General features: G+C 35.2%; 1 protein-coding gene across 2 annotated transcripts in view; it reads right to left on the bottom strand.

Moving 5' to 3' along the window:
• Zpr1 (zinc finger protein Zpr1) overlaps positions 1-23,403 on the bottom strand; it is a 127,439-nt gene that overhangs the window by 53,028 nt on the left and 51,008 nt on the right. Inside the window, exons 9-10 of one of the 2 annotated variants that reach the window (XM_089641592.1) lie at positions 20,838-20,956; positions 17,783-19,639 (exon numbers count right to left, since the gene is read on the bottom strand). The exons of the other annotated variant lie outside the window; for it this stretch is intronic. Coding sequence (XP_089497718.1) covers positions 19,548-19,639; positions 20,838-20,956 — 211 coding nt within the window. The 3' untranslated portion in view covers positions 17,783-19,547. Of the gene's footprint in view, positions 1-17,782; positions 19,640-20,837; positions 20,957-23,403 lie in introns of those variants that run through there. 2 annotated transcript variants of the gene reach the window in all.

The raw sequence follows: 23,403 nt of genomic DNA, 5'->3' as shown, positions 1-23,403 counted from the left end.
CTAAGCATCTCCCTCTGGAACTAAGATCCATAACAAGTCCAACAGAATTCAAGTCTAAACTAAAAACTTACCTTTTTAAGCTGTCATACCTTTAAATTAAATATTCCATTCCTGAGAGAAAGTCCAGTTATATCCAATTATGTCCTAAATTCTGTATCTAAATTTTGCTAATAAACAATTAGTTGATGTAAATTAAGTGTTAATCTCAAGTGACCTACCAGGTAAGTATGGTACTGTATATTATATCCATATATAGTTAGTAATAACATAGATCATTGTAGAAATGTATTAAATATTTGGACAGCACCCTTGAGGTGATTTTGCACAAAAAGAGCACTATACAAATCATCCAATTTATTATTACGAAAGTATCTTTGAAATATCTATTCCAAACATCTGCTCTAGTATATACGCTTCACCTCTAGTTCTAGTAGACCTCAGAGGTGAGTCGTACTAGCTCGTCTTGATACTTGGAACAACTAGTACAATAATAAATACTTATTCCAAATACCTGTTCCCTAGTATTTCGCACTTGTACCTACTTATGCCGATTTGTAGTCCTATTACAAAAGTAGCCTTCAATTTCAGACAATCATTTTATATTTGGGGTGTGGTAAGCTATGTAAAAAAAAAAACATTCAAATATAAATATTATTGTCGCATGTCTTGCGGCGAGCGGTCGCCTAACGAGACGGACTCTGTAAAACTGTCTACAAATATAAAATTAACACCTTCGGGACCATGTTACAACATGGAACTCAAAATACATATTGAAAAAATACTGTCAGAACTCAACAAAATTGGCAGTACAAAAGCTGCCAAAGAAGCTAAAACTGAAATTGAAGCTATATTAATCAACATCGAAGATTCATGGAAGCTTGAGATAAAGTCACTACAAAACACAATAATTTGTCTACAAAATAAAGTGATTCAAGATCAAGATGATTATATCAGAAAATTAAAAAAATTCATAAAAAAAGGAACAAATGAAGAAAATAAAAATGAAGTTAAAAGCTATGCAATGGTGGTAAAGGAAAAATTTCACCCAATACCGAAAGCAAATTTTGCTTTACTAATTACATCAAAAGAAGACAAACCTGCAGATGAAATCGAAAAAATATTAAAAGACAAAATAAAACTATCCAAACTAGGAATAGGAATTTCTGGACTAAAAAAAACATATCAAAACAAAATAATACTAACATGTGAGAAACAAAATGACACCGAAAAAATAATAAACGAAATCAACAAAAACCCGGATATTGGAATACACGCTAATGAAATAAAGAAAAAAAACCATGCATTATCATTAAGGGTGTTGATGCTGGCTACAAGGAAGAAGAACTCCTAACAGATTTGATAAATCAAAATGAAGACCTAAAAAATGCCATGACCTCGGAAACAGACAATGAACCAATCGTTGTTAAAAAAAAGCTGAAGAATAAAAAATCGGAAAAATTAGCAAATTTCATCATTCAAACAACGGCAAAACTGAGAAAAATAATAATATCTAAAGAAAGAATTAATATTGGATATACAAGAGCACACGTAGAAGACTGTGATCCACTGATGCAATGCTATCATTGCCTTGGATACGGACACACCTCACTGAGATGCCTCGACAACATGAAGAATCCCAGATGCCTCCACTGTGCAGAAGAGCACAAAATACAAAACTGCACCAAAAAACAAGATTCTGCCAAATGCCACAACTACACTAACATAAAGGGGTATCAAAATGATCACGCAGCCAACAGTCACTTATGTGAATTCCCAAAAAAATGATACAAAATGCCCAAATGCGAATTGAATATGAGTGAGTTGTATTTCGTATATTTATTTCTTTAAAAATGAATGATTTCTTCACTGAGGAATTAGATAAAACTCTTAATATTTCGGAATATATTTGTAACACTTTAAATGATTGTAATAAAATCGTGGATAAAATATCAAATTCATTCTCAGTACTCCATTTAAATATCAGATCGATGAAATAAATTTCAATGAATTTTTACTCTCAATTAAACTACTAAATCATCAACCGGACGTCATAGTGTTAACTGAAGCATTCACCAACGAATACAATAAATTTTGCATACCAGAATATAGCTACTTCGTAACATCTTGTGCTATTAATAGAATTAGTGGTATTGTTGTATTTGTTAAATCTTGCTATTCAAACATCGCAGTGGAAGAAGTACCATGCAGCGAGTCAATTGCTTAGATATTAATCTAAATGTAAATAAAACATGTTTTAATATTATTGTTATTTACCGAACACACGGATCAAACGAGTATACATTTATGGATGAATTAAGAAGCATTATCTTATCAAAAAAATAAACAGAACATAACAATAATCGGCGATTTCAACATGGATGTTTCAAACGAAAATAGTAACAAAATAAAAACAGAATTTATCAATTTTATGTGGGAAATAAATTTTATATTGTGTATAAAAAATATACTAGAGAAATTACGGGGCAACGTCCATCTTGTATCAATCACATATGGAGTAACACTAAAGATACCGACAAATTACTCATGATAATATTAAAAAATAATATTACTGATCATCACACTTGCATCTATATACAAAAACTTAATATTAATAATCATATTGATTCAAAATGCAATACTTTTACAAAAAAGTCACTAAACCATCATAAATTAAGCCTAAAAATAAAAACAGAAACATGGCGTTCCGTATTAGAATCAACCTGTGCTGAAACATGCGCAAATATATTTGATAATATTCTATGCAATTATATTACAGCATCAACAGATGTTAAAACCATAAAAATTAAATCAAAATTCAAAAAAATAAAACCATGGATTTCACATGGCTTAATCGTGTCTATTAGAAAAAAAGAAGAGCTATATCGCTTGACAAAGAAATTTCCCTTAGATAAATAAATATACACATATTATAAAATATTTAGGAACAAATTAACCTGTTTACTAAAAACAACCAAAGAAAACTTTTACAAAAATGAAATTGATGTAGCTAAACAAAATGTAAAACATATATGGAAAACAATAAATGAAATAAATAGTAGAAAAAACAAAAAAACTCAAATTAAAAAAATTAATATCGGAAAAAATTCTATTAATGCCTTAATGGAACCGATAAAATGTGCTAATGCCTTCAATAAATATTTCGCTAACATCGGTCAAAATTTAGCTACACGGATCGATGAAAATTATAAAATAGATAATTTCGAAAAGGACTGTCTTAAACAAAATAATCTGTCAGTTTTCAAACCGGTAACAACAGATGACATAAAAAATATTATTAGTGAATTAAAAGGTGCATCTGCACCAGGGTTTGATGGAGACACATTAGAAATATTGAAAAATTATAATGAATTATTAAGCATTCCAAATACACACATTGTAAATATTAGTTTAAATAGTGGAATATTCCCCTCCGTTTATAAAAAATCTACTGTAACACCCGTTTTTAAATCTGGCAACCCTGAAGAAATATCAAATTATCGACCAATATCTCTTGTCTCAAACATTGCAAAAATTTTCGAAAAGATCGTAAAAAAGCAACTTTTGTACTATATTGAAAATAATTAGTCCTAGCCAATTTGGATTTAGAGAGAAACTAGGCACGCATGATGCCATTGCAGAACTAACTTCAACTATATACCGTGCATTAGATAAAAAAATAAATGCCTTGGCATTTTCATTGATTTACGTAAGGCTTTTGATAGTATCTCCCATACAAAACTAATAAATAAATCAAATGATATCGGTATTATTGGTAAGGTAAGGTATTGGCTGCAAAGCTATCTAACTCAAAGAAACCAAAAAGTAAAATTAAATAACTCACTAGGCGTGGATGAAACTTTAGAATTTGGAATTTGGAAAGGGACTTTTATTGGAACAATTTTATTTATAATTTACGTTAACCATATGTTTAAATTATCACTTAATGGTAAACTTATATCCTTTGCTGACGACACTGCAACAATTATCGAAAAAAAGACATGGAGCGAAATTACCAATGCAGCCAATCAAGATATGAAGGTTATAAAAAATTGGTTCGATGGCAATTTATTATCACTCAACACAGAAAAAACATATTGTATTCCTTTCACTCTACAAGAAGATGTGCCAAATAACCTAATTAACATAACAATTCATTCTTAAAATTGTGTAAATGACGGTACACGTAATACGGACTGCGCGAAACTAAATCATAAATCTAATATAAAATATCTTGGTATCTTAATAGATAAAAATGTTAAATGGAAAGACCATATTAATCTCACTGTTGAAAGAATAAGAAAACTTATCTATATTTTCTATAACATACGAAATATTTTAAATAAGAAAACTATCAAAATTGTCTATTATGCATTAATTCAGTCCATAGTGCAGTACGGGATTATTGGGTGGGGAGGGGCTTTTAAGGCTTCTTTACAGCCCATAATTACAATTCAAAGAATAATTATAAAAATAATCCTTAGGAAACCATATGACTCCCCTACTTTAGAGATATTTCGGGAATTTAATGTACCATCTATCACAGAATTGCATAAGAGAATCGCCTTATATCAAATTTATAAAGAATATTTTATTTATAAAATTCACCCCTCAGATAGCATAAGCAATAGATTCAAAACTAATGGCTTAATAGCCATTCCTATGCAAAGAACGACCACGGCTCAGCACCACTATTCGTATTTAGGTGTAAGATGGTACAATATATTATTGTCCAAAAATAAAATTAGTGTAACCGAAACTGTGAATTATGAACAATTCAAAAAGTTAATTAAGACCCTAAAATTGGATACTGATATATTGTACCCCTAATTTTCTTACACTTACTCAATTTGTAAAAATATATATATATATTAATTTAATTGTCTTTGAAAAACTATTTTTCTATTTTGTTTACCTGATATATTGTACCCTTAATTTCCTCACGCTTACTTAATCTGTAAGAAGATATATTATTTTAATTATCTTTTACTGTGAGTTAGCATGTTGCACTTCAGATAACATGTTTAGTTGCACACGGAATATTAAAGAAGTTTTCCTACGATGTGAGAGAGCATATGGCTCTTCAGTTGGCCCTTTTGATAATATGCAGAGTTGCATACAGAACATGAAAAAGGTTTTTCTCCACTGTGAATCAGCATGTGCCTCTTCAGCTTACCCATTCGATAGCACGCATAGTTACACAGGTGACATGAAAAAGGTTTTTCTCCACTGTGAGTCAGCTTGTGGCTCTTATGATTACATGCATAGTTGCACACGGAACATGAAAAGTGTTTTTCTCCACTGTGAGTCAGCAGGTGTGTCTTCAGGTTACCCTGTTGATAACTTGCATAGTTGCACTCCAAACATGAAAAAGGTTTTCTTCACTGTGAGTCAGAATATGGCTAATCAGTTGACCCCTTCGATTACATGCATAGTTGCACAAGGAACATGAAAAAGGTAATTCTCCACTGTGAGTCAGCATATGCCTCTTCAGCTGACCCTTTCGACAACACGCATAGTTGCACAGGTGACATGAAAAAGGTTTTTCTCCACTGTGAGTCAGCATGTGGCTCTTATGATTACATGCATAGTTGCACACGGAACATGAAAATGGTTTTTCTCCACTGTGAGTCAGCAGGTGTGTCTTCAGGTTACCCTGTTGATAACTTGCATAGTTGCACTCCGAACATGAAAAAGGTTTTTCTCCACTGTGAGTCAGCATGTGGCTAATCAGTTGACCCCTACGATTACATGCATAGTTGCACAAGGAACATGAAAAAGGTTTTTTGCCACTGTTAGTCAGCATGTGGGACTTTAGATGGGCATTTTGATAAAATTAAATGTTTCACAAGAGATTTGAAAAAGGTTTTTCTCCACCGTGAGTTAGCATGTTGCACTTCAGATAACATGTTTAGTTGCACACAGAATATTAAAGAAGTTTTCCTACGATGTGAGAGAGCATATGGCTCTTCAGTTGGCCCTTTTGATAATATGCAGAGTTGCATACAGAACATGAAAAAGGTTTTTCTACACTGTGAATCAGCATGTGCCTCTTCAGCTCACCCTTTTGATAACACGCATAGTTGCACAGGTGACAAGAAAAAGGTTTTTCTCCACCGTGAATCAGCATGTGGCTCGTTAGGTTGCTCTTTCGATAACATGCATAGATGCACACGGAACATGAAAAAGGTTTTTCTCCACTGTGAATCAGCATGTGTGTCTTCAGGTTACCCTGTTGATAACTTGCATAGTTGCATTCCGAACATGAAAAAGGTTTTTCTCCACTGTGAGTCAGCATGTGGCTCGATAGGTTGCTCTTTCGATAACATGCATAGGTGCACACGGAACATGAAAAAGATTTTTTTCCACTGTGAGTCAGCATGTGGCTCGTTAGGTCGCGCTTTCGATAACATGCATAGGTGCACACAGAACATGAAAAAGGTTTTTCTCCACTGTGAATCAGCATGTGGCTCGTTAGTTCGCTTTTTTGATAACATGCATAGTTGCACAAGGAACATGAAAAAGGTTTTTTTCCACTGTGAGTCAGCATGTGCCTCTTCAGCTGACCTTTTCCATAATATGCAGAGTTGCACACAGAACATGAAAAAGGTTTTTCTCCACTGTGAGTCAGCAGGTGTGTCTTCAGGTTACCCTGTTGAAAACTTGCATAGTTGCACTCCGAACATGAAAAAGGTTTTTCTCCACTGTGAATCAGCATGTGCCTCTTCAGCTGACCCTTTCGACAACACGCATGGTTGCACAGGTGACATGAAAAAGGTTTTTCTCCACTGTGAGTCAGCATGTGGCTGTTTAAATGACCCTTATGATTACATGCATAGTTGCACACGGAACATGAAAAAAGTTTTTCTTTACTGTGAATCCGCATGTGTCCGTTTAGTTCGCTTTTTTGATAACATGCATAGTTGCATACGGAACATGAAAACGGTTTTTCTCCACTGTGAGTCAGCATGTGGCGCGTTAGGTTGCTCTTTCGATAACATGCATAGGTGCACACGGAACATGAAAAAGGTTTTTTTCCACTGTGAGTCAGCATGTGCCTCTTCAGCTGACCTTTTCCATAATATGCAGAAGTGCACACAGAACATGAAAAAGGTTTTTCTCCACTGTGAATCAGCATGTGCCTCTTCAGCTCACCCTTTTGATAACACGCATAGTTGCACAGGTGACAAGAAAAAGGTTTTTCTCCACTGTGAATCAGCATGTGGCTCGTTAGGTTGCTCTTTCGATAACATGCATAGATGCACACGGAACATGAAAAAGGTTTTTCTCCACTGTGAATCAGCATGTGTGTCTTCAGGTTACCCTGTTGATAACTTGCATAGTTGCACTCCGAACATGAAAAAGGTTTTTCTCCACTGTGAGTCAGCATGTGGCTCGTTAGGTCGCTCTTTCGATAACATGCATAGGTGCACAAAGAACATGAAAAAGGTTTGTCTCCACTGTGAATCAGCATGTGGCTCGTTAGGTTGCTCTTTCGATAACATGCATAGATGCACACGGAACATGAAAAAGGTTTTTCTCCACTGTGAATCAGCATGTGGCTCGTTAGTTCGCTTTTTTGATAACATGCATAGTTGCACACGGAACATGAAAAAGGTTTTTTTCCACTGTGAGTCAGCATGTGCCTCTTCAGCTGACCTTTTCCATAATATGCAGAGTTGCACACAGAACATGAAAAAGGTTTTTCTTCACTGTGAGTCAGCATGTGGCTCGTTAGGTCGCTCTTTCGATAACAGGCATAGGTGCACACGGAACATGAAAAAAGTTTTTCTCCACTGTGAATCAGCATGTGCCTCTTCAGGTTACCCTGTTGATAACTTGCATAGTTGCACTCCAAACATGAAAAAGGTTTTTCTCCACTGTGAGTCAGCATGTGGCTCGTTAGGTCGCTCTTTCGATAACATGCATAGGTGCACACAGAACATGAAAAAGGTTTTTCTCCACTGTGAATCAGAATGTGCCTCTTCAGCTCACCCTTTTGATAACACGCATAGTTGCACAGGTGACAAGAAAAAGGTTTTTCTCCACTGTGAATCAGCATGTGGCTCGTTAGGTTGCTCTTTCGATAACATGCATAGATGCACACGGAACATGAAAAAGGTTTTTCTCCACTGTGAATCAGCATGTGTGTCTTCAGGTTACCTTGTTGATAACTTGCATAGTTGCACTCTGAACATGAAAAATGTTTTTCTCCACTGTGAATCAGCATGTGCCTCTTCAGCTGACCTTTTCGACAACACGCATAGTTGCACACGGAACATGAAAAAAGTTTTTTTCCACTGTGATTCAGCATGTGGCTCTTTAAATGACCCTTATGATTACATGCATAGTCGCACAAGGAACATGAAAAAGGTTTTTTTCCACCGTGGGTCTGCATATGCCTCTTTAACTTTCTATTTTGAGCATTTGAATAGTTGCACTTGGAACAAGAAAAAGTTTTTTCTCTTACATGGGTGCGTACGTTAATTGCAAAATTTGACTTAGGAGAGGAGGAGTAGTTGTGATGGGGAGGAGTGATCCCTTTTTCCACAAAATGCTTCTGAAGATCTGTCGACAAATTTGAAAAATAACATGGGTGAAAAAGACTCAGTTAAACTTATTTCCCAAACTTAGAGTAAATAAGCGAAGTAAGTTCGTAGAAAGGTTAAAAAATAGGAGAGTCCGAATCGTTCAAGTTCACAGTGATAAATTGGTTTTACCTGCTTCCTTGGTAATTCTTCCAAAGCGTTCTAAGCATTCCTCTTTTACATCCGGCAGGTCTATGTCAATTTTCATAAAAGTAAGCGCGGCTTCACCATCTTGTCGGGGTCCAAGATCCGCGTTTATGGTGACTGTCTTCACATGAATGTTTCCTGGAATAAAAAAGGACAGTAAACAGAATGCGTCTTTGAATGGCCAGCCCCGAACCAAACGGCGCCAGGCGCGAGTTTAATTTTGGCTGCCCCAACAGTCTAAATTAGTACACGCCGAGGCAGGATATCACTCTAATGATTAAAATGATGATTTGTGTTTTTTTGTAGAGCGGTATTTATCAAAAATAATATCAAGGGCGATGAGTTAGGTCAAGTTTTTGACGCCCGGAGCGAACTGCACCAATTGCGCCCGCATAGGGCCAGCCCTGTATCTTCGTCAAATTGATATTAACGAGAATTTTTCAAATTGAAAAACAATAAAATATTCTTTTACAAATAAATATCATTGATCAACAAGGTCAATGTTAGATAAAAAAATGACCTCAGATGTTCGCTTCAGGGACCGATTCTTCAAGAAGGAAAAACATTTCTCTAGAGCACCTGTAGAAGAGAGTTTGGTTGTTTTCAGTCAACGGTATATTGTTTTTCCGATCAATATTTGTGTATTTTTAACGTATAATAAGTGTAATTCACATCATATCTCAAATAAAATTAGGTGAAAATCGGGGAACCGACAACTTATTATAACGTAATCAAACGTTGTTGACAGGACGATTTTTTCAACTCAACTAAAGTTCACTAAGTCAGCATAGGAGAAGTAGGAGTTGGGTCGATGGGCAACAATAATAGGTACCGACAAGCACCTTAAGTAGGACGTTTAAGTCTATGGGATACTGTTTTCGCAATCAATATTTGTGATTTTTTAACGTATAAAAAATACGTGTAATTTACATCATGTTCCAATAAAATTAGTGGAAAATAGAGGAACCGACAACTTATTGTGAACAGTATAATTATGTTAAAATAGTGCTGTATTTTGGAAGTTTTCGGCAAGGACGCATTTGAGGGTAAATACCCAAAAAACCTCATTATAAGAGAGGAAGAAACAAGTATATGTCCTGTTTGCACGACATTTCAAAACAGACACGGATTCCGGACATCCATATTTAAAGTTCTATATTTTCCACGTGTGCAATGCAACTACTCTCCACATATTGCAAGAATTCCTTCGTTATAGCTTCCCAGCTAGGTCGAAATCTAAATCGGAAAATGCAATTTCACCTCCCCCTTCTTCCTGGAGCCCTGGTTCCGTCTTGATGGAAATAGTATTTGGCTTCAGTTGATCCATGGTCTGCTTTGGAAGGGTTTGGTAATTAGTTTAACTCTGAAACAGAACAAAGTTGTAACGGAATTCAGTTTTTAAAATTTGGCTTCTAACAAAAATAGACAATGGAAAACCTTGAGAAAGGTTGAGAGAAACGTCGTTTATCTTGGGAAAACTCTTTATTTATTTACCGTCTATGTCTACCGCCATTCCGTTTTAATGACAAAACGCCGGATGATCCACTAACTAAACTGGAAGAACTACCAAAATTAATAGCAATGAATTTAAGTATTATTTCTTACCAATAACCATCACATGCATGGTATAATAAGTTTAACAGGGCGGGATAGAGTGTGGAAACAGGAAAAAAGATTGTCGGAGAAGAAAGCACTTGTCAAAAAATATATAGGTTATGCATAGACAAAAATGAAGTCATAGACAATTAAAATAATTTTAATGAACCTGGCCTTTTGAACATGATAATTTCTACTTTAATTTTACTGGGTACGATAAATATGTCTCTCCTAGTAGTAGTAGAGTATATACTAATCATTTTCTAACAAAACAATGCATTAATAAAATTATATTTTCGCAAAACATAGAAGAATCGTGGCTCCCTTCTTATCAGGACCAAAAAAAAAAATTGTGATAAAAAATACATCACCAATAATAATTTAATATACTATTATATAAATATGTATAAATTTAACTCTTATTAAACAAAATAATAAAATAGTGAGTGTTCCATTTTCGTGTTAAAAGCAAAGAAATTTCAAAATTCGATATTGTCGTAAAAAGCCCATCTTCATAATCTAAGAACGGGTTGTTTCGAAGAATTTTAATAATTCTTCAAATTTGAAAGTAAAATTTCTTGTTCTGTGAAAGATATTTTCAATTTCTGTTACTTTTTCAGTTCTATCAAGCTACTAGCCTATCAGAATTTGAATAGGACTTTCACAGAACCTTAAAATGAACGTTGACATTAAATTTGATCAATTATTAGAATTCTCCATAATAATCCTTCCTTATAATTTGATTTCAAATCTAATCCTTTATTTAAAGGATTTCAAATTATTCAAATTAAAGGACACTATAAGCTCATTTTTGCAGGACATCACTTTGTTCTATGGATTTTTCTTGTTGTGATGGAATATTTTGAAATTTGAAATTTTTTAATAATGTTTAAGGCTAAAGAATGGGGTAGGCTACTAATGAGAATTATATTGTCTATAATGGCCCTTTTTTATTTTTTTCACTTAAATTTTTTTTTCACATATTTATGTTTAAATAGAGGACCAATTTGCTACTTACAAAAAGCCCGAAGATTTCGATCTAGTGAGTGGTTTATTTATGGGTCTGGCTTTGAAACCAATCTGAAACCGACACCCCCAACTCCGTTTTCTTTTAGAAAAAAATAACAGATTTCATTGGCTTAGAATTTGACATTACGCTCGAGGCCACGTGACACGGTCGTCTAAATTAATTAAATTATATTATTTCGTGTCTAAAATATTGCTTGTTAAAGTTCTTTGTGATAAAAATAAAAAGCCAGTGTAGTGTTAGCGAGTTACAAACATATATTCAATTTGATGTACTTTAAACTTTAAAGTCAATTAAAAATGTGTTAAATGTTTATTCTTTTTCCAAATAAACCAAAATACATGCATAATGGGGTATTTTTTGTTGTAATTTTAAATAAAATGTATTAGCTGTTCTGTATAATTATTAAAGCTATAATGTGTTAGTGTAGTAATATAATCAATCATTAATTTCTCAGGTAAATTACACATATATATCTATAAACTTTTGTTTTCAAAATAAAAAAATGTTACTGTGATTTAGTCAACAATATCATAAAATACATAAAGTGAATATAATATGCTTAATTGATTATCTTTTGATTCTTGCATACGAAAAACATATTTTTTATGCATCTTTTATATGATAACAGACTTCATTCATCATTGATATCAAAATCATCATTTTTTTATCTACGCAGGCCTTATATTAAAAAAAATTGTTCAGCATTAGTGGCAGTATTGTTACAATAATATGATTCTAGTTGGTCTACTAGGAACAAGATAATTTATCAGCGATACTATTTCAGGGGATTCAAATCAGTTACGGTTCATTTTAATAAAAAAAATAATAATTTAGTATTCGTTTTAACGATAAGAGTCGCAATTTTTCGATAGTGTAAATGCGTCCTGCACGTCACCAAAAGGGACCACACAATCTTCCTTCCCATCTACTCCCGTCTTACGTCTTTTTATCCTATACCTATATTCCCATCCCTCCCACACCCCTCAAAATATGTTGTAATAAACTGACATCACTTATTTTGTCACACTTTTATAATGAATATTAGCAGAATGTTAATATTTTCCAATGATTATAATGATTATTTAAAAAAAAATCTCAAGTTTGCCACAATACGAAGTATGTCAAAAAATACAAATAAATAGTAGTATATCTGTGTGTAAAGATAGAATGGCCAACCTTATGATTCCAGAGATAGCCTCATTTTTAATGTCAGTGCCATACAATTTTTTCTTGAAAAAATGATGACTTCTTCATTTGTACACGCAATTGCTTCATATGAAATTTTATAGCATAGTTAATGATCAGCAGAATCCATTTCTAGCCAAAAAAAATACCCTTGAAAATTCAAGTCTCTATGTCTATGAAAGGCGATTTTCAGCCCACTGTGTGACGGGAGCTCTTGCCAGTGATATGATTACAAAAAAATACCAACATACTATACGTAAATTAATTTGAAAGAATTACTGTCAACTTTACGAAAAAAAAATTGTCTATGACTTCATTACTGTCCATTAAACCAATGTTGCCCGCTTCTTGAAGCGGGGCCCTTTACAAGTTCCTGACTAGTACCTATAGTTTATTACAGAAATTTTGTAAAAAAATTGTCCACACATACCAAAATTCATGTGATTCCCCACAATAATTTTTCACAATCTATGGGGAGGGGGGTTGGACAGTGGACACGGGAAATTCCCCACATTTTTCCGATCAAAAATTAAAAGTACTCAAAAATACCCATCAAAAATACCTGGTAAAAGTACCTATTAAAAATATTTAGTCCCTTTATAAAATACTTGTGAGAATTTTGGACCAGGTATTTCGGAGATTTGTCACAAGTAAAGCTGCTGCCAGACGCAAAGCTCACATCAAAAGTTAATGTACAGCGCATCATCTTTTCTACCGACACACGACGCTATCAAATATTTCTTCCTATGGTAGGAGAGGGGGTCAGTTGAATTCGAGAGCGGCCGAGGAACATAATTTCATCTGTCAAAGTGACAACTTTACTAAGGGAACACGGAACTTAGTTGGTAGCTCCGTAATTAAAATGACCCCCTCTCCTTTTTACGGCGGAGAGGGGGACGCATAACTTTTCAAATATCGCTTCGGGAGCGGATACGTAAAATAAATTCGGTTAGCGAAGTTGAACCACACGTGGTTCATTTATGAACCACACTTATAGCGCGTTATCTTTTTACGTGTGTCGGGTCTGTATGGGATTGTATGGCGAGCGCTATTGTGCTTTATATTATCTGTTGGATGTGAGCTTTGCGTGTGGCAGCACCATAATACGCCTCACCTATACTGGGTACAGGGAGTACTGGAGGTGGGTCCTGTAAGTACTTTTCTATGCTTGGTACAGTGAGTACAGGTACAATAAAATAGTCAAAAGTATTTTATACCGACTGATTAATAATAAGTTTATTTTTTTATTTTTATTGTGTTTATTTCTTGCTAGAGCAATCCCGATGAGTTACAGAACTCATTTTAGGACAGGAGGAACTCACAATTCATATGTAGGAGGTAGTAGGTACAATTTTACAACGGTATTTTGATATCAAATATAAGTTTCACATTCAATACAGCATAAAAATTAAAAATTAAAATAATGACACGTTAATTAGAACAAACAACAATAGAAAGCAAGTACAGAAAGAAAAAAAAAAGAAAACATGGATAAGATACATCAAAAAATGACAACACAGTTACATATTTTCATTTTTAAATGTAGTTAAAAAATATTCTTTTAAAGCATTGCTTCGCAATTTTTTATTATGGTGGATGTGTTTGTACATATCTGGAAGCGAATTATATAGTGTATAGGCAATATAGTTCAGTGATTTTAACCCATATTTTGTAGTGTTTGTTTGAGGAATGCGGATTTTATTGTTATTTCGAGTATTGTGGTTGTGGATGTCTTGATTGTAAAGTGGCTTGATGTTGGTTTGAGTTGATTTTTGGGTAATTTGTAGGATGGTGCTTGTGATTTCATATTTAGGAAGGATTGTAATTGGAAGGATACCAGAAACTGAATAGATGTCCCTAACATGAGTTTCCCATGGAAGTTCAAACACATTTCTGAGAGCTCGATTTTGAACCACCTGCAGGTCAGCTATCAATTTCTTTGAGGCAAAACCCCAGTTATTTGTAAACTGTACTCAGATAATTTCTGCCCACAGCGATTCCCCACAAATTTACTACGTAAAATTGATTCCCCCAATAATTATTCGAATCCGTGGGGGGGGGAATTGTTAGAGAATTTCTGTGAAAATTAATTCCCCACAGAAATTTTTCAAATTCCCTGTCGAGAAATTGACAGGGAATAGGTATTTTTCCTGTTAAATATACCTATTCAAAATACCTAGTAAAAATACCAATTAAAATACTTATTAAAAATACCTACCAAAAGTACCTATCAAAGGAAGAACTCAAATACCTATTAAAATGCCTGTAAGTATGAAATACTTAGACCCAGTAAAAATACTTGTAAGCATTTTGGAGATTTAAGAAAGTATTGCAAGAAAATACCCGGTACTTTTACTGGGTACGATAAATATGCCTCATCTCTAGTGAGTACAGGTACAAATAAATACAGGTTACAAAATACTCAAAAGTATTTTATACCGACCTGAGGATTAGGACACCTGAGTATCTGGGGACGGAAAGTAATAAATACTTGAGTAACGATTCCCCACAAATTTTCTACGGTAAAATTGATTCCCCCAATAATTATTATAAGAAAATTTAAATAGTTTCTCCACAATAATCCATGTCTGGGTTAGAGGAACACTTTTCTCCACTAACACAATCACCAGGAACAAGATTACATGGCGATGAATGATGGACTTGCCGAACGTCACAGCGGTGCTGCCAAGGTCTGTTATCTATGTGATGATACTGTGTCAGCGCTCTATCATCAGCAGACACATACCTGGACGGATGAAGAACCTCGTGCTGTCACTGTTGGTGGACAAGGTAGACTCTCTCGCTGAAGCAGCTGGTCCAGTTTCTTCACCACCTACCATTCTTGCTGCAGAGTCTCCATCTTCTACCTTCATGTCACCTGTTCCTGTACTTCATTTTACTTAACTTAACTTCACTTTATTTTTGAAATATTTATTAACTGTAAAGCACACCTGAGGTGATATCTCACAAAAGCGGCGCTATACAAATTGTCCAATAAATGAATAAAAGTAAGCGTCTTGCGTCTGGCAAATATTGCGTATATGGAAAGACGTGCAAGATTTGCAAGACGCGCAATATTTGCAAGACGCATAATACCCGCAAGACGCGCAATACTTAAGAACAAATACTAAGTACGAAACTCTCAACTCTTAGATAAACAACATCATCAGCTGTAGGCAGACTGATGGAACCTAAGCATCTCCCTCTGGAACTAAGATCCATAACAAGTCCAACAGAATTCAAGTCTAAACTAAAAACTTACCTTTTTAAGCTGTCATACCTTTAAATTAAATATTCCATTCCTGAGAGAAAGTCCAGTTATATCCAATTATGTCCTAAATCCTGTATCTAAATTTTGCTAATAAACAATTAGTTGATGTTAATTAAGTGTTAATCTCAAGTGACCTACCAGGTAAGTATGGTACTGTATATTATATCCATATATAGTTAGTAATAACATAGATCATTGTAGAAATGTATTAAATATTTGTACAGCACCCTTGAGGTGATTTTGCACAAAAACAGCACTATACAAATCATCCAATTTATTATTACGAAAGTATCTTTGAAATATCTATTCCAAACATCTGCTCTAGTATATACGCTTCACCTCTAGTTCTAGTAGACCTCAGAGGTGAGTCGTACTAGCTCGTCTTGATACTTGGAACAACTAGTACAATAATAAATACTTATTCCAAATACCTGTTCCCTAGTATTTCGCACTTGTACCTACTTATGCCGATTTGTAGTCCTATTACAAAAGTAGCCTTCAATTTCAGACAATCATTTTATATTTGGGGTGTGGTAAGCTATGTAAAAAAAAAAAATCAAATATATATTATTTTCGAAGATATAGCTGTTTAAAACTAAATCCATTTTCTTGTGTTAAGTGAAATCTTGTAATAAAATAAACCACTTATATTTTAACAATTTTGTCACTTACTTTCTGCAGTGGAAAGTTTTCAGTTGGCATAATTAACTATTTTTATTATTACAAAGTGTCGGTGACAAAAACCGTACATACGATATGGGTATCAAACTACGCGTCTCGACCTACACAACCCGAATGGCTCGGTGAAAAATTGATCAGTAAGCTCTTTGGCACCTTTTTTCTCCAAATATTCATTTCTTCTTTTAAAATTTGTAGTCCCACACTCCTAGCTTCATCCACATTCAAACATTATACCACGCACCACATTTTTACCCATTAGTTGCTTGCAACGGGCAAAAATCTATTTTTTATTATTATACACGGTGTTCAGAAACTCAAAGTAAAAGCGGGAGATGAATTTACATCACATTTGGAGTTGATTTTGTTGTATAAATTTGTTTTAGTTGAGCTTTCGTTTTCGAGTTGCTCTTTAGGTCAAATTTGAAAAAAATTGATCTCTAGGGATTAACATCAGCTGTTTAGGAGGCGTTCAAGTATTATGTAAGAACTATAGGGGGGCAGGGGGGTCTTTGCTTTGCTTATTTTTGATGACATGGGGGGTGGGGGGTCGAGATAGTGATTACGTCAGCACTGCTCAGCAGTAGTTTTTTTTTTACACATTGGCAACCCACACATTGTCTACGTTTGAAAACCGAATACATATTCGGGGATTCCCAAATGTCAATAAAGTGTGTTTAAATGAATATTATGTGCATTAAAGTCCTTTATCCTAAGTCTATTTTATAAGTGCTGCTTATGAATCAATAAAAATCAGAATACATTAACAGAAAAATGCATATAGGTACCAATTTTTACGTAAGCATGGGAGGGGGGGGGGGGGGGGGGTAAGAGCTTTGTCTTCCTTTGGTGACAAGGGGGGAGAGGGGGTAAATAATTGTAATAAATCTGCTTACGTAATACTTGAACGGCCCCTTATTGTCTTTTAAAAAGGGAATCAAAGTGTATACTCGGCTCTGAAAGATTTTTTCAACCCTTTAGTTGAAGAAAAAATTGTATAAAATGAATAAAAATAAATATTAATTTGAATGCTCAGATCGAAAAATTAATTTTTCCGGTTCTTTATATGATGCAGATTGACCTGTTTTCCGTTTGTACTACGAGTTTCTGGACAGTCTGAATGTTTATTAATTGTAAGATTTGCTGTCAACTTTTCCCAAAATATAAATAGATTAAAGTGTATTACAAGTGTATATGAAGGTGGTTAAAAAAAATTAGGAAAAATAAACAAGAAAACCATTTTGAAAATATAAAAACAATTATTTAATATTTAAAACATTTAATGTCAGTTTAACAGTGTGCACGCACCATATTTGTAAAGTTTTTTAAATTAATAATACAGGGTTTTCCAATAAGAGGTGTTATTTTGATATTCAATCGTAAAAGATCAATGGTTTCGTTGCTTGTGTGTCACGTAGCGCCGTCTTGTTGAAAGTAAACGTTGTCCAGATCAATACCATCCAATTCCGGCCATAAAAAATCATTAATCATCTCTCGATAGCGCAATCCATTCACCGTAACTGTTGCTCCAGCCTCATTGTCGAAAAATTAAGGTCCAATGACTCCGCCGGACCATAAACCGCACCAAACAATCACACGTTGAGGATAGAGAGGCTTTTCAACAATAACTCTTGGGTTTTCCGAGCCCCAGATGCGACCATTTTGCTTGTTGACGAAGCCACCGAGGTGGAAATGGGCCTCATCACTCAAGATGATTTGCATTTGATTCACCCAAGTGAATTTTAATAATTTCAATGCGTTGTTGAAGCGTGTATTGTTCCATTTTGTATTAATGGCGTAGTTTCTGCTTGTCAAATGTCAAAAAATGACAGCTTCAAAAGTAACATCTACCGAAATAGCAGGCTATTCAAAATAACACCTCTTATTGGAAAACTCTATATATTTTCCAGATTTCTATAAATACTCATAGTAACGTAACTTTAAATATTTGTACTGCAGCGCCTTGAGGTGATTTTTCACAAAAACGGCGCTATATAAATTAACCAAATATCATTTAAAATTCAGAAATAATTTTTGAAAATAGTTTTAGTGCGCATAATTTTTACTTTTCAAACTAACGCAGAATCGTAAAACATCATGGGACATTATATCAAAACCCTGCGCACAAAAGAAAAGTTCACTTAAGTAAGTGAAGATATTTTCTGCGCACAGTCTGATTATTAGTTTTTAACCGAACTGATAAATAGACAAGTTGCGTAGAGATGCAAAAATGAGTGAAAATTATAACGCATTTAACCCTTCAGATTTTTAAATATTTTTACCAACAAGTCCCAAAGACATGGTGAATTTTCTTGGAATTTCGGATTGCTCCCGAGGTATCTAAAATGTGCTACATATTACTTATTTTTCAAGTTGTCCTTAAAAGAAATACTATTTTAGAAACTAGATTAAATTACCTTTGAAATATTTGCATTTAAAAAAACATTCATCTTTCTAAACAATAAATTTTTAATATCAAACATGAAAATGTTAACAAAAAAACTTACCAGGACATTATTACTCGCAACGTCCATAATTTTGAAAGAATTCGATATTTATAAAACATATTCCTTTTGTGTAGGCAATAAGTAATAAAACTATCCTTTCACTTTTTATACTTTTATACAATAAAAAAATATAAATAATTTTTTAACTTTCAATAAAAAAATGCCTAAATTCGTAATTCGTTAACAATTTTTTTTAAATTTTATCCATGTAATAATTGTACAAATATTTGATACAAACTGTATAGAATAATTATTTATCTTTCCAATGACGAACATATCACATATCTACGCATTATAGAAAAAAAGATAAAAATTCTTTTATAATGTATCGACGCCCGGTCAGATCTGTCCTTGAGAGGCTATAATTGTATATAATGTTTGTGGCTAGTAATGTCCTTTCGAGGAATGAAGGGTTAACTGTCTAACTAAATAGCGTAAAAAAATATTCGACTTATTTCAGAAACAAGCCCGAACTTTTTGTTTACCATCAAATAGTTTAGCTATGAATGTAAATGCCGTCCATCACTGAACTGCCAAGAACTCGAAGACTAACAGCGATTGTAATTGTCGGTGTTCATATCGTTGAGTCCCAGTTCTTCATTCTGCTCGTAACTTCTCTCGTACTTGGTGATTTTGAGACCTGTAAAGGAAATTATATCTTAGCAACAAATCGAACGATTTTCAAAAAAAATGTCATAATTATTATGTAACCCCTCGGAGCGATAGCTACCCAAATTTGGGTAGCATCACTAAGGCACTTAAGCGATAGCTTTTCAAATTTGGGTGAAACTACAGGGTTTTCCAATAAGAGGTGTTATTTTGATATTCAATCGTAAAAGAACAATGGTTTCGTTGCTTGTGTGGGACGTAGCTCCGTCTTGTTGAAAGTAAACGTTGTCCAGATCAATACCATCCAATTCCGGCCATAAATCATTAATCATCTCTCGATAGCGCAATCCATTCACCATAACTGTTGCTCAAGCCTCATTTTTGAAAAAGTAAGGTCCAATGACTCCGCCGGACCATAAACAGCACCAAACAGTCACACGTTGAGGATAAAGAGGCTTTTTAACAATAACTCTTGGGTTTTCCGAGCCCCAGGTGCAACAATTTTGCTTGTTGACGAAGCTACCGAGGTGGAAATGGGCCTCATCACTGAAGATGATTTGCATTTGATTCACTCAAGTGAATTTTAATAATTTCAATGCGTTGTTGAAGCGAGTATCGTTCTATTTTTATTAATGGCGTAGTTTCTACTTGTCAAATGTCCAAAAATGACAGCTTCAAAAGTAACATCTACCGAAATAGCGGGCTATTCAAAATAACACCTCTTATTGGAAAACCCTGTATAAGGTCCTTAAGCGATGACTACCCAAATTTGGGTAGCACCACTAAGGCCCTTAAGCGATAGCTTCTCAAATTTGGGAAGCACCGCTAATGCCCATAACCATATTATAGATTGATGAAATTTCGCACATTTGACCTGTTAAAACAACAAGGTGGACTTTAGAGACTGAGACAAAAGAGAATCAGCACGTACACAAGCGATTCACAAGCATATAGCAATAAACACGTACACAAATATAGGCACAGCCTAGCGGGTCACGTGATGTGCACCCCATCTCGTTTCAGCAGCACAATACAGATGAGACAGAGAGCGTATCACGTGATCCATTTCGACGTGTGGAACTGTGAGCTACATCACATTTGGAGTTGATTTATCCTAGACACGAGAGACTGTAGATTTTCGGTACTGCCAGAAATCAGCAAAGGCATCATCACCATAAAATAAGCAAAATACTTGAATCACATATAATATAATGTAATAATTTACGCACCATCGTCAAGAGTTCCGTCATCGGTAAGGGTTTGGACGTATGAATTCCCGGCCGGATCGTCCAGAATTAGCGTGACAGGAATAGCGCCATCTATGACTTTACGCATCCTGTCAACGAAACTGCAATCAGAAAATAACACAAAACGTATTAGAAAGAAAATTAGTAGAAAATAAATGGCACAAATTCTTACACATTTATAGCCACAAGTGGAGTGCCACAAGGCTCTCATTTAGGGCCCATTTTGTTTATTATATTCATAAATGACATTGTTGATATATTTACTAACATAAAAGTATTACTTTTTGCTGATGATTTGAAACTTTATAAAGAGATTAATAACATAAATGATTGAATTATATTACAAACTAATTTGAGAAATCTTTTTGAATGGTGCTAGGAAGTAAGGAAGTACCTGGCTATTCAGATCTGATCACCTAACATGCCGGCTAAAGCCATTTCAAGCAATGTTTTGATTCTCAATGATGGTCTTTCACCAGGGTGATACTGATAGTATCTGCCAACCTGATTAAAGAAAAAGGGCTTTTGGAAAGTTTGCATTGTGAAGTGGATGGACGAAGATGTCCCCAGCAGTGTTTTGTGTGCAAAGCTTATGCGACGCTTGTGAATATTCGCCATACTATTTTGCTTGTGTTCGTACACGACGCTACACGTCGACTATGAGTTTGTCGTTAGTTGCACGCTACTAACAGTGCTGGTTGCACGCTATGCGAGTTGCATATGCGTCTATAATTCGTTAGACAGAAATGACGTCCAAAAATGATATGTTTCGTTCTGGCATTATCAGGTTTGTTCTGCTCCCACCAAACATAGTACAGGAATTAAAAAAAACAAACTCCGCGTTTGATTTTGTACATGAAACGGCACGCACCTAGGAAATAATACGGCAAGAAACAATTCAATTGTGATCGACAAAAGACCGGAGAGAAAAACCGCCGTCTTTATACGCCGTCATGTAACAATAATCGCAGTGACAGCAGTTCGTGTTTACACTTTGCTCTTGCAAAAAAACTAAAAAAAACCTCCGAATTCGTGTGCAAACAGTATTTATATGGAAAATTTAAGTGCCAAAAAAGTTTATTTGATAAAACAGTAATAAAATAATACTATTCTAGCGGATTCTAAACATTTTTATCGAAAGTTTTAAAACAACCTAAGATTGTGTGTTTGTTCTCATTGAAATGTCCATCCCACCGATGCCTGATGAATGCTGCCATCGGCGTAAAAAAAGAATGCTGGATAAGATGACGTCCCCATCACAAAAAAAGGCCTCGGGAATGATTTCTCCAGTGGTTGAAGATGAGGAATCTGACGGAGCATCGGACTATTCCGACGTGTCTGAAAATGATAGTGAAATCCCAGTGTCCTCAGTACAGATACTGAACGACACTGAAGCAAGTCTAAGAGCACTCCAAGATGTCCTTGCTGAAAAGCAGTCAAGAGTCTCAAAGGATCAACAACTGCGGATAAGCGCATATGTATCCGCTGTATTCAGATCAGTTTCACAGCTGTTATTGGAACGAGAGGGTTTCAAAGCTGATCTGGCAACAGTCAATGCCAAATTAATAGTGGCAAAGGGAGAGATCGCGATTGAAAAAGCAGAAAACCAACACAGGTTAGAAAAAATATTGCAGTTGGAGTCAGATCTAGGACCAGTGATGCGTAGAGTAGCCGATGCCACGGAAGCAAGCCTATCGTTTGCCGATATTGTGAAAAATGGCCCACAGAAGATGATACCATCAATCAACCGCTCAGGACTTAACGTTGGGACCCCCAAACCTGCTGTATGCATCTTCCCAAAGCTGGATTCTACAAAAGATAGCGACTATACGAAACAGCTACTAAAAGATACATTACGACCATCAGAACTTGGAATCCGTGTGACGGGTATTAGGAGAATCAGAAACAAAGGCGTTGTAATCCATACTGCAACACAAGAAGATCTGGATAAAATACTGAAAACCCCATGTCTAGCAAACTCGGACACTCTAAGCGCTCGATTACCAACAAAACGGCTTCCAAGGGTGATTTTCTTCAACGTTCCTCGTGACCTAACGGACGAGTGCTTCCTAAAAAATGCCTTAGCAGGAGCCCAGGACAAAGCAGGCCTAGATTTCGCAGTAAAAAGTTGCAAGCTAAGTCACCTTGCTGGCGCTCGAACTGGATCAACTTGCCACCGGGTCTTCGAGGTTCCTGCCCACATTCGTCACGTGCTGGTGGAGCAGGGGAAAGTCTTTGTGGACTGGAATGTGTGCCGTGTTCGTGACTTCATTGGACTTACAGTGTGCTCCAAGTGCCAAATGATCGGACATTCCTTCAAGTTTTGCAAGGACCAGCAAAGATGTGGACACTGCGCAGGCGAAGGTCACGCCCGGATAAACTGCCCAAAAGCCGCCGCCGAGCCTGTCTGCGCCACCTGTACAAGATTTGGGAAGCCCGCTGCACATCCGACTGGAGACAAGGACTCCTGCCCGGCCTACAAGGCTGCCCTTGCCAAGGACTTTGCAACTATTGATTATGGCGTCTAATTACATTGAAGAAGATGACG

The sequence above is a fragment of the Hesperophylax consimilis genome, chromosome 17 (genome assembly GCF_061612785.1).
Source record: "Hesperophylax consimilis isolate HC1 chromosome 17, BYU_Hcon_1.0, whole genome shotgun sequence".
Lineage (NCBI taxonomy): Eukaryota > Metazoa > Arthropoda > Insecta > Trichoptera > Limnephilidae > Hesperophylax > Hesperophylax consimilis.
This window is presented reverse-complemented; position numbering and strand designations above follow the sequence as displayed.